This window comes from Notamacropus eugenii, chromosome 2 (genome assembly GCF_028372415.1).
Source record: "Notamacropus eugenii isolate mMacEug1 chromosome 2, mMacEug1.pri_v2, whole genome shotgun sequence".
Lineage (NCBI taxonomy): Eukaryota > Metazoa > Chordata > Mammalia > Diprotodontia > Macropodidae > Notamacropus > Notamacropus eugenii.
Genome location: NC_092873.1, coordinates 238,350,940 through 238,363,731, shown reverse-complemented (window position 1 = coordinate 238,363,731; position 12,792 = coordinate 238,350,940). Strand labels below are relative to the sequence as shown.

Here is a 12,792-nt window from a genome sequence, read left to right as displayed (position 1 = left end):
CATGAGAGTTCTGAAATTTAAATTTGATAATTTAGTAATTTATAATAAAACTTTTTTAATACTTGATTTCATGCTGAATTTCCTTAAGATGCTTTTCACTGCAGACTGTCAGGCTGGAAATATAAAATTTGCAAATAAATATAACAAGGGTTTAAAAACCCTATCTTTATCTTTTTCAATAAGGGAGACTCAGTCCCAACACTTTCAGCTTTGAAAACATAAGTTTGTGTATCCCCAATAGATCATAAAAATGGGAAAGGGTCCCACATGTACAAAAATATTTATAGCAGTTCTCTTTGTGGTGGCCAAAAACTGGAAATCAAGGGGATTCCCATCAATTGGGGAATGGCTGAATAAATTGTGGTATATGAATGTAATGGAATGTGTGTGTTCACCTTTTGTTGCCAAAAAAGATCATGCCATCAGATAAGTGATGACATGACTTGTACTTGACTTTGTTTTGAGTGAGGGAGGGCTATGCAGGTCACCAGCCTCACTTCTTCAGAGCCATCTGAATCCAGTGACCAGATATTCATCAGGATGACTGGAGATGACCCAGGATGAGGCAATTGGGGTTAAGTGACTTGCCCAAGGTCACACAGTTAGTGAGTGTCAAGTGTCTGAGGTGAGATCTGAACTCAGGTCCTCCTGACTCCTGCACTGGTGCTCTATTCACTGTACCACATAGCTGCCCCACTTAATGGAATAATATTATGCTATAAGAAATGATGAACAGGAAGACTTCAGAGAGGCCTGGAAAGACTCATATGAACTGATGCAGAACTGGGAGAACTTTGTCCACAGTAACAACCACAGTGTGCAAGGAATTTTTCTGGTAGACTTAGTACTTCATTGCAATGCAAGGACTTAAAAGGGGAAAAAAATCTAAGATATATGAAGTGATTGTAGAACACTGAAAACAAGTAAAATTATTTAATTTTTTAAAAAAAGATAGAAGTTTGCAACCTTGAGAATTTAACCTCCCTACTTACTAACAATGTAATTCTAAAGATATTGTAAAGAATGCCAGGCAAACTCAGTAGAAAACTAGAATTTAGGCCCTGCTCTTTCCATCAAGTTTATTAGTTGTACCCAGAGACAAATAATTTTGTTTCCTGGTGCTTAGTTTCTTCATTTATGGTTTACAGAACCAACCTCAAAAGTGTGTTATGAGGATTTCAGATTCAGATTTCAGATTCAGACATGAGACAATGAACTGAATATTTTTAATTAAATTAAATTATTTTGAAATTGCATCTGTTTTTCCTTTTATTTTACTTAATTTTTTTAAATTACATGTAAAAATTTTAAACATTTGTTTTTCAGATTTTGAGTTTCAAATTCTCTCCCTCCCTTCTCCTCTCCCTGGGAAGGCAAACCATTTGATATAGATCATACACATAAAATCATGCAAAACATATTTCCATATTAGCCATATTTCAAAAGAGAACACAGACCAAAAAAATAAAAATAAAAATGTAAAAAGTATACTTTAATCTGCACTGAGACTTAATCAGTTCTTTAGAAAACTGCACAATGTTACTTGTATACAATGTTCTCCTGAGTTCTTCACTTCACTTTATTTCACTTCATGTAAATCTTCCCAGGTTTTTCTGAAACATACTGCTCATCATTTCTTAGATTACAAAAGAATTCCAACATAATCATATATCGCATTCTTGTTCTGTCATTCTCCAACTGATGGGCATTCCCTCAATTTCCAATTCTTTCCCACCAAAAAAAAAATCACTATAAGTATTTTTGTACAAATAGGTCTTTTCCTTTTTTTCTTAATCTCTTTGGGATACAGACCTAATAGTGGTATTCTAAATGTGTCCTCCCCAGGAAAGAATATAAAGGAACTACTACTGCTCTCATTCTAGATTCCAGTTCAGAATTTAGAGGCACGAGGCACACCATGGTTAAAGTAGCTGATCTTGGCATCAGGAAAGCCTGGGTTCAAGTTTTGCTTCTGAAACAAACTATCTGTGTTACCATGGACAAATTGCTTAACCTCTCAATGCAACAGACAACTCAAGTTATGGATAAGTTGCCAATCAACATTGGTAAAGCGAATGTCTGCACCAGAAGCTGCCCACATGGATATGAAGTTACAGATTCTGGAAACTATGTCTCTTTTATTGCAGCATTAGCGTTATTTTGTTTCTGTTTTTTATTGGCTATCAAGGCATACTTTGACAAATTTCCAGCCCAAGACAACTTGGAAGGTTGGCAGGAAAGGTCTGTTGCACCAAGATGAGAGAGAGGTGCAGTCTGGACCTGATGTAAGCAAACCCGGAAAAGGCCTCCAGGGGAATGAATCACTGGCAGCAGTAGCGGTTTCCAGACCTCTCATCCCATAGATGCCAAAGACAACTTGGAAGGTCAGCCAGAAAGACCAATTGCACCTGGGAGAGAGAGGAACACAGTCCAGCACAGGCCACTCCAGCACAACCCCATCCCTAGCAAACCAGGAACAGATCTTGGGAGTGACTGAATCAGTAAAAACAGCAGCAGCTTCCAGTCAGTTCAAGGACAGCAATGGAGTAGAACACCTGATCAGGAGATTACAAGGATCTTTTTTTCTTGCACTGAGGTAGAACTCTGTGGTTTTGCTCACTCTCAGATCTAGGTCACAGTTTAGGTGGCAGTCCCAGGGCGATGAGGTGTACTAGCATAGCAGAGCTCTCAGTCACAGTGGTAGAGGGACCCTCTTCACAGTTCCAGGGCAGAAAAGAGTGCTTATCGTGACTCACAGATCAGAATACAGGCCAGGAGAGTAGAAAATACCTCTCCTTATATCATATCACCTTGGAAGAACTGAAGAAGTATCTCTAAAAACAGCTGCACAAAACCCCTCAAGCTTGGGACAGTAAGCCCTCCACACAAGAAGTACTAAGGTACTACTTCACATCAGATTGGCTAATAGGACAAAAAAGATAAATGAGATATGTTGGAGGGGAGATAAATGAGAAATGTTGGAGGGGAAATGGAAAAATAACTCTTTTAACAAAGAGTTAAAAGTCAAATACAAGGCAATAATAGTCAAATAAGAGGAAAATGAGCAAACAGCTGCAAAAAAACTCTTGACTACTGAAAGTTATTATGGTGACAGAAAAGATCAAAACACACACTCAAAAGAAAACAAAAAAGTTCCTACATCCAAAGCCTCCAAGAAAAATATGAATTGGTCTCAGGTCATGGAAGAGTTTAAAAAGGGATTCTGAAAATCAAGTTAAGAGAAATAGAGGAAAAGCTGGGAAAAGAAATGAGAGTGATTCAAGAAAATCATGAAAAACTAGTCAACAGCTTGGTAACGGAGACCCAAAAAAATAATGAAGAAAATAACACTTTAAAAAACAGACTAGGTCAAATGAAAAAGGAGGTCAAAAAGCTCACTGAAGAAAATAATTCTTTAACAATTAGAATGGAGCAAATGGAAGCTAATGACTTTATGAAAAATCAAGAAACAATGAAACCAAAAGAATGAAAAAATAGAAGGCAGTATGAAATATCTCACTGAAAAAAAAACAACTGACCTGGAAAATAGATCCAGGAGAGTTAATTGTAAAATTATTGAACTACCTGAAAGTCATGATCAAAAAGGAACCTAGATATTACCTTTCAAGAAATTATCAAGGAAAACTGCCCTGATATTCTAGAACCAGAGGGTAAAATAAAAATTGAAAGAATCCATCAATCACCTCCTGAAAGAGATCTCAAAACAAAAACTCCAAGGAACATTATAGCTATATTCCAGATCTCTTTGGTCAAGGAGAAAATATTGTAAACAGCCAGAATGAATAATTCAAGTATTGTGGAGCCACAGTCAGGATAACACAAGATTTAGTAGTACCACATTAAAGGGTCAAATGGCTCAAATATGAAATTCCAGAGGGCAAGGGGAGTTAGGATTACAATCGAGAACCACCTACCCAGCAAAGTGAGTATAATCCTTCAGAGGGAAAAACTGAAAATTCAAGAGCTATAGGACTTTCAAGTATTCTTAATGAAAAGACTGGAGCTGATTAGAAAATTTGACTTTGAAATACATGACTCAAGAGAAGCATAAAAAGGTAAACAGAAAAGTCTTAATAAGGTTAAACAGTTTACATTCCTATATGGTAAAATAATATTTGTAATTCATAAGAACCTTATCATTATTAGGGCACTTAGAAAGAGTATATATAGATGGAGGACACAGGTGTAAGCTAAATATGAAGGAAAGATAACTAAAAAATAAAATTAAGGGGTTAGAGAGGAATGTACTGGGAGAAACAGAAGGGGAGAGGTAGAAAGGAGTACATTATCTCACATAAAAAATCTCAAGGAAAAGCTTTTACAGTGGAGGGGAAGAGGGGAAAAGTGAGAGGGAGTGAGTGAACCTTATTCTCATCAAAACTGGCTCAAAGAGGGAACAACATACACACAATTGTACATAGAAATCTATCTTACTCTACAGAAAAGTAGGAGAGGAAGGGGATAAGAGAAGAGAGGGGTGATAGAAGGGAGGGCAGACTGAGGGAGGGAGTAGTCAGAAGCAAAACACTTTTAAGAAGGATCAGGGTGAAAGGAGAGAGAGAATAGAATAAAGGGGGGGATAAGATGGAGGGAAATACAGTTAGCAGTAGTAATTGTAAAAAAATTTTGAAGCAAGTTTCTCTGATAAAGGTCTCATTTCTCAAACATGTAAGAGAGTTGAGTCAAGTTTACAAAAATATGAGCCATTCCCCATTTGATAAATGATCAAAAGATATGATCAGTTTTCAGATCAAGTAATCAAAGCTATCACTAGCCATAAGAAAAAAATACTCAACTCACTATTGATTGGAGAAACGCAAATTAAAACAATCCTGAGGTACTACTTCACATCAGATTGGCTAATAGGACAGAAAAGATAAATGAGAAATGTTGGAGGGGAAATGGAAAAATAAGACTTTAATGCATTGTTGATGGAGTTGTGAACGGACTCAACCATTCTATACAGCAATTTGGAACTATGCCCACAGGATTAAAAAGTCATGCATACTCTTTGACCTAGCAATACTAGGATTCGGTCTGTATCCTAAGAGATTTTTAAAAAAACAAAAAGTGAAAAGACTTATATGTGCAAAAATATTTATAGCAGCTCTTTTCTGGGGGTAAAGAATTAGAAGTTAAAGGGATGCCCATCAACTGAGGAATGGCTGAGCAAGTTGTGGTATGTGATTATGGCAGAATACTATTATACTATAAGAAATGATGAGCAGAATACTCTCAGAAAAGCAATGAAAAACTTGCATAGACTGGTACAAAGTGAAATGTACTGGGTACAAATAGCAATAATATTATAAGATGATCAGCTGTGAATGACTTAGCTATTCTCAGCAATACAACAATTTAAGACAACTCTGAAGGATTTAAGATGAAAAATGGTATCCTTCTCCAGACAAATAACTGATGGTGTCTGACTACAGATTGAAACATATTTTAATTTTTTTTTTAAAATAAAAATAGGGACTCTAATCTTCTGTTCCTAGTTCAAGAAGTTCAAGAAGATTGATAAAAGCTTTTAAGGAAGGGAAATTCTTGCTATTCAGTTGTTTTAGTCATTTCTGACTCTTTGTGACCCTATTTGGAGTTTTCTTGACAAAGATACTGGAGTCATTTGCCATTTCCTTCTCCAGTTCATTTTACAGATGAGGAACTGAGGCAGAAAGGATTAAGTGACTTGCTTAGAGTCACACAGCTAGTAAATGTCTGAGATTGGATTTGAACTCAGAAAGATGAATCTTCCTGAACTAAGGACTGGTGCTCTATTCACTGTACCACCTAGCATAGTTCAAAAAAACAATGATAAAGGGATGCCTTTTGAGAGAGGGAAATAATAGCCACTAAAAAACTATCAAGGCTTCATCAAGAATAGCTCATAGCAGACTAACCAAATTTCCTTTTATTTGACAGGATGACACTAATAGATCACCAAAATTACACATTGTAAACTCATATTTTAAAACAGCATTTCACAAATTTGCACATACTGTCCTTGTGGCATGATGTAGAACTTCAATCTAATTAAAAAAAAAAAACTTATTATGTGAAAAGTACTATGTTACATGATGAGCTAGATATATGCCATGTTTACCAACTGGGCCTAATAAGAAGGGCTGGGCTTATTTTAGAAGCCTCACTCCATAGAGTCCATGGTTCATGATTCCATCTACCATTGCTTTTGGGAATATAGCTTATTTGGACCCCACTCACAGTTTCCCCTTGGAAAATTGGATTTTGTTTCTTTAAAGGATTTTGGCTCTCCTGTATGTATTAAATCTAACAAGGTACTATCAACATGACATTTTATTTAGCTAGAAAAAAAGATATAGAACAAACATATCAAAGTCCCTAAAAGACAGAAAAACTCTTATCTCTTTTTTCTAGAGACAACCAAGTGACTCTCCTTCCTGAACCTTTAAAAATACTATGCAAACCTTAAATCATCCACAGCTCACAATGATCAGGGAAGGGACAGATCCAGCTTAGTCCTTGGAATGCGCAATTCCTTGCTATATAGACACCTATAGGCATTACAATGGTGGGACCTAGGAGTTTCTCCAAGAGTATGAATGAGGCTAGTCAATCTTCTCTTCCATTTTCTCATTCAGATTCTTAATTCCTTCCTCATCTCACCCTTTTTTTCTCACAGGGTGGCTCATTGCTGAGTCCTTATGTTTTCATGTAATTATAATAGCTGATAATAGCTAGCATTAATATAGCACATTAACATTTGCAAAATGTTTTATGAATAATATATTCAATTATTACAACAGCCTTGGAAGGTAGATGCTATTATCATCCCCATTTTACAGATAAGGAAAATGGGCCTAAGGCTAGATTTGAACCCAGGACTTCCTGACTCCAGGTTTAGTACTCTACCTACTACGCCATCTAGATTCCTCCACTGTCTCTGGAACCATTCTTTAAGCATTGGTCGCTAGGTAAAATGGCATCCTGTAGAGGCTACATGTATTCTCACAATTTTTTTCTAAATTTACATGCATCCTAATGTCTGTACGTATGCACTGACTCAGTCTTTTCTTCAGAAGTATCTCTATTGAGTATCCATTACTCACTTCTTGGAACTTCTGGTTTCCTCTACCATGGGGAATCCTCTCCTTTTCTGTCTCAATTTTCTTCAGTGTCTATTTCTAAGTAGAGACTTTATCTCTTTTTAAAGCAAACCTAGAGCCACAACTAGCTCCAATTCATGAATGTAGTCATTCTGAAGCAACTCAGTGGCCTGTGGTGCAGTTGCAACAAGGAAGCTGTGAATTTGTGAAGAACAGACCCTTCAAAGGGGCATGAGGAAACAAGGACAAGGAGCATTCGAAACTTGTCAAGGGAACTTAGGCCTCAGCAAGCAAATTCTTTAACTAAGAGACGTTAGAGGACACGCGCCTGGGCATGTCTGAGACACAAAGATAAGCAATTAACCACCACTGTCCTCAAGGAACACACATGTGCCTAAATGAGCAGAAAGACTGAGAACTGATTAAAGGACTAGAACCAAAGAGCAATCGTTAAGGTTTCTGTCTTAACATGGAGGGAGATTCATGATGGAATATGCATCACACTGTCCTGACCCTGTGCTGTTCCACATTTTTTATCATAGAGGACATGCTTATCAAATATACAATTACACAAAGCTGAGGAGGATCTCAAGCATGCTGGATAAGAGTCGGGATCCAAAAAGATCTTGACAGGCTGAAATAATGGGTCAAATGGAATAAAATGAAATTCAATGAAGATAAATGAGAAGTTCAGTCTTTGGGTTTCAAAACTTAACATCAGAAGTACAAGATTTTTAAAGTTCAGCTAGAAAAGCATTCTGATAGTAAAGATCTGGATGTTTTATACGTTCAATATGAGTCATTAGTGTGATTGAGGTATGATGCAGCAGTCAAAAAAGATGTTATAATAATATGTTAGACTGCATAAGAGAAGAAAAATGTCCAGAAAAAAAAGGAAACAATTATAGTACTAGCAAATAGCTTCCCCATGGACCTTTATGGTAATGTATATGTGTGTGTGTGTGTGCGTGTGTGTGTGTGTGTGTGTGTGTGTGTGTTTCACTGCAGCCTTTTTAATACTGATTCAACCCTAAAAAAACACATATACACACAATATTTTCTACAGTTTCTTTGTACCCCCTTCTACTTTTTAAGACCTATAAGAGCTAATAAATAGGTATCATCTCAGGATTCCTACCTAATCAATTCTGCATCCAGGAAAAAGACACACTCTTGGTGTGATTTCTTCAAAAATAAATATGAAACCTGATTCATCAAGTTTTCTTTTTTCGATGATGGGATTCCTTTAAAATGCCTGAATAAGCATGACCCTTATGCTCTAAGCATGCTACCCTAATGACATGTTTTTTATTGTTAAAAAGATCCTCTGTTTCCAAATATATGGTCATTTTTTACTATGGACTACACTGTCTTTGTCCTGGCCCATCTACAATCATCCCTGACATTCCTGGGATTCACAATGGCAGTTTTGGTTTTCTGAGGGAGCCACTGATAATTAAAATAATATTTTTTGGAGATTTGCAGCATACTACAAAAATCCCCAGACCACAGGCATAGGTAAAGAAAAAAAAATCTTAGTAAGTCATAAATGCATAATATTGAATATCACTGATCTATTTTATCATTTACTTCCATAAGTATACATACATACATTTATTATGAACAGTAAAATTTTATTAAAAGTTTTAGTGCACTAAAGAACTAAGGGCTGTGCACTCTCTTGGGAATTCCTCCTCTTTGTCTCTCTATCATCTAGACTCAATCATATGATTTTCTCCCATAGGGATCATTGTATCCTGTGTTTTTCATAGGAGAAGGAAATCCATGAAATAGTTGCTACAGCTCTACTGTGGCTGCAAAGACTCTGCCCAGTATGCAAGATACTAATCTCTCTCATATAGAAACTGCTACTTTTTTATGGGTGAAATGTATCATTTTACTTGTTTTGTGTGTTAAATGTTAAATATGATCAGAATTATTAAAAATAAAGTTTTGGAGTAGGGCCTAGAGTTATTCACAGTTTTTCACATTTGTGGGAGTCCAGCTCCCAGAACCCCCATGAATGTCAAGAGATGGCTATAGCTCTGTCTGCTTTCCATGGTATTCTCTCTCTTCAAACTCACTTCAGGCTTGGATTTCACTTTTGCCTCCTCCCTCACATTTGGTTTTCAAGTTTCCACTCCATTATATCCCTATATCTTTTGCCTAATTTCTTGTTGAGCATGTGGAATATATTATCTCCATTCAGAACCTACATCCCAGCTATAAAATCTAGCAATGATGCCTTGCAATATTCTGGAGGAACTTTGAAAAAAAAAGTAAGAGCATTATCTCCTGTCCTTGTCCCTTGGACAAAAAGAAATACATGTACTTCAAGGACTCCTAAAAACAATACAAAAAAAAAAAAAAAACCCTCTTCTCTACTATGTGTTCCTTATTTTTACCTAAATGGATCATTAATAAAATGCAAAATTGACACTTAGTTACTATTCTGTAGTAACCAAAAAAATAACACATTTTATTTGGAAAAGTTCTGAGATTTAAGTACTAGGGCTATTCTTCTGGAAACTGCATCCTTCCAAATGTAAAACTAATCTTTTTTTGCCTAAAGCTTGAACCTCATGGATATCTGCACTTGATTTTTAAAGAATAAACCTATTATTTCTTGCTCTACAATGTGAAATATATTACACAATATGTTGTGCATCAAAAAATCCTCTTTTATGTAGCAATATCTCCACCTGTTGAAATGCTAAAATACTGACACTAGAAATATTCAAATTTTGTAAATGAATTGTCATAAATTAAATTTTGTAAAAATCTGTTTTCCCTAAATTATTTGAAAAGTTGTCTAGCAGAGTATAATAAATTATGCTGATTTGACTAGGCAAAGTTAGTTTTCAGCTGGGTCTAAAATGTTCCATATATTTTTGGTTCAACAAATCAATTACAAAAATACTGGAATTTTTAAGAATCAAAACAATGAGGAAAACCAAAGAATATATAACATATATGCAGAAAACAATGTTTGAATTTGCATTAAAATTATAAGATAAAATACACAAACATAATGTGCATATAAATGCAAGAATTTAAGGTAACATACCTCTGAGATCATTTTTCTCCAAGTCTTTAAGTGTCTGAACAAATGCCAACTGGCTTTCTGTAAGGGGCCAACTGTTATATAATACTGTAGCTTGTATGATATACTTATAAGTCTGAAATAAAATGCAGTGTTTAGTGAAGAAGTAATGTGAACATACAATATATTAAATGCAAAAGTAACTGACCCTTAAACTGATAACTCAATACCAGTTACCTCAGTGAAAAGACAAAATGGTTGGAGTGTACAAAGAATACATGTTGAGATCATAGTATCTTGGATTCAGAGCTAGAAAGAATCTTGAAAGTCACTTAATACAATGTCTTCATTTTTAGATGAGGAATCCCAATCCTAGAGGTGAAAGGACTTTCACAAGATAAGATAGGTAGGGAAGGCAGAGACAGGATTTGAATGTAGTCTTCTAACTCCAAATTTATAACTCTATCCCAATAAATCATATCAATTATTTGCAGCTTATCACTATTGCATTCTTTCCAGCTGAAAAAATAGAATTCAATTTTCTTACAAAATAAAAGGCCTCTTCTCATCAAGATTGTATTCTAATATTTTCATATATTGATGAAATCTAAAAATTCATGGTATATAATTCAATTAATCATGACCTTGAACTTAATTTCTATAGACCTCACTTGCCTAATCTATAAAATAAGGAAACTGGTATTCATGTAACATACTTTCCAGCTATACAATTTGCTAATATACAATCCTGAGTTTTTTTTAATATCAATAAGTATCTCTAGATGTCTGTGTTAAATTCTGTATCTGTAGGGAAATTACCAGATTGTCTCATTTCTTCCCCTGACATGAGTAAAAAAACTATCATGTTATCTTTTTTTTTATCATTTCAATCAACAAAATCAACCAGTATTCCATTTTTCATTTGAGGCCTTATTTCCATTTAAGTGGAACACAAAATCAGTTGAAATACTGATCTGTTTTTAGAATAGAGAATTTTATAATTTCAATGTCTTTTTTTTTTCTTTAAATCAAGGCTGTCATGAAGAAAGCAAAATAATTGTTTTCAACTATTACCTGGCAGATACTTTTCAATGTAAATGTCTCACCTGTTGGGAACCTTGAGAGTTTTCATCTACATTTGGAAGGCTAACAGAATCATCCTCAAGAATAGGCTGACCACTTTCAACTGTACCAGAAGGCCGTGTCTTAATAACTTTCTGAGCTCCTGCAGCAGCTTTTTTCTTGGTTTGTGGCACATCTGCTTCCTTCTTGGTAACAATATTGTGAGAAAGAACTTGCTTGCTAGCTGATATAGGGGGAAATATTCATTCCGAGTTTAATAATTGATAATATGCATTTAACACTGTATTGACTTTGTTTTATTGTGTCCTGCCATAACAAGCTTCAAATGATGACCCTAATTATTTTGCTGCACTGAAATCTGGATATAATATTACCTGTCATGGTATAAATGGAAAGAAGACTGGACTTGAAAATTAAAGCCCTGGGTTTACATCCCTAGGAGTATGACCTTGGGAAAGACACTTCATCTGTCTAAGCTTGTCTTCTCATCTGCACAATGGGGAATGGGGAAAATGCTTTCATGAGCTACTTTGCAGCATCACCATCATTGCAAAGATAAAGTGAGAAAATGTTTTGTAAACCTTCAAGTACTACATAAATTTCATATATTGGTGGTTGGTTGTTCTCCTTTGTTCTTGAAGAGGACCAAAATGACATCATTATGCCAGAGTTAAGTTACAGTGTGTCTGACTGTGGCTAATCAAACCAATACAAACTCAGAATGTTCTATCGTAAGTCGAGCACAAATAGCCCATGTATAAGTAGATTAGGAAGGAAGGTACTGTTTTCTTTATTGGCCTAGATTCCAAACTCAGTTCCACATTAAGGAAAAATTTTAGGGTGACAAAGGAGAGCATCCAGGATGTCTTATGCCTGTCAGGACAATCTGGTATACCTACATGGACAACAGCAGAGTATACGAAAGGGAAAAAATACGAAATAATATTGAAAAGGCTTAATGTTTAATTATATTTGAATAGCCCAATCATAAACAGTGAATATCTTTCCAGTTGTTTATGTAGCCTTTTATTTCTGTCAAGAAAGTTTTATTTTGTATTTGTATAAATCTTATGTGTGCCTCATAGGCCAAATTTCAGGTATATTTTGTAGTTATTTTGAATGGTACTTATTATCTTTCCTTCTTGGGTTTTATAATATTATATAGAAATGATAATGATTTTTAAAGTTTTATTTTGTAACCTATTTCCTCATGATAGCTACTATTTCAGTTTCTTTACTGATTCAATGAGATTTTCTATGTACACCATACTATCATCTGCAAATAGTTATACTCCTGCCTCCTCTTTGTTTCTCTGTCCTTGATATTTTATTCTAATCATCATGGTTATCATTTGTAGAACTATTTCAAACAATATTATACAAAAAAACCATCTTTGCTTTACCCTCATTTTACTGAAAAAGTTCACATTGGATTCCATTGCAAACAATGCTAACTTTTATTTTTAATTAGGTGTTTTTCATCTTATTGTATTAGGATCCTTATATAGTCTTTGCAAATTGCACTACGAGAAATGGAAGAGCTGAAACTACTTGAAAGAA

At 35.1% G+C, this 12,792-nt stretch overlaps 1 protein-coding gene across 15 annotated transcripts in view; it reads right to left on the bottom strand.

Moving 5' to 3' along the window:
• Nucleotides 1-12,792, bottom strand: part of ADGB (androglobin) — a 199,920-nt gene that overhangs the window by 26,044 nt on the left and 161,084 nt on the right. For all 15 annotated transcript variants that reach the window (XM_072643645.1, XM_072643646.1, XM_072643647.1 and 12 more), the window contains 2 exons: nucleotides 11,256-11,455; nucleotides 10,174-10,285 (listed from right to left, as the gene is read on the bottom strand). In XM_072643645.1, the coding sequence (XP_072499746.1) occupies nucleotides 10,174-10,285; nucleotides 11,256-11,455 (312 nt within the window). The remainder of the gene's footprint in view (nucleotides 1-10,173; nucleotides 10,286-11,255; nucleotides 11,456-12,792) is intronic.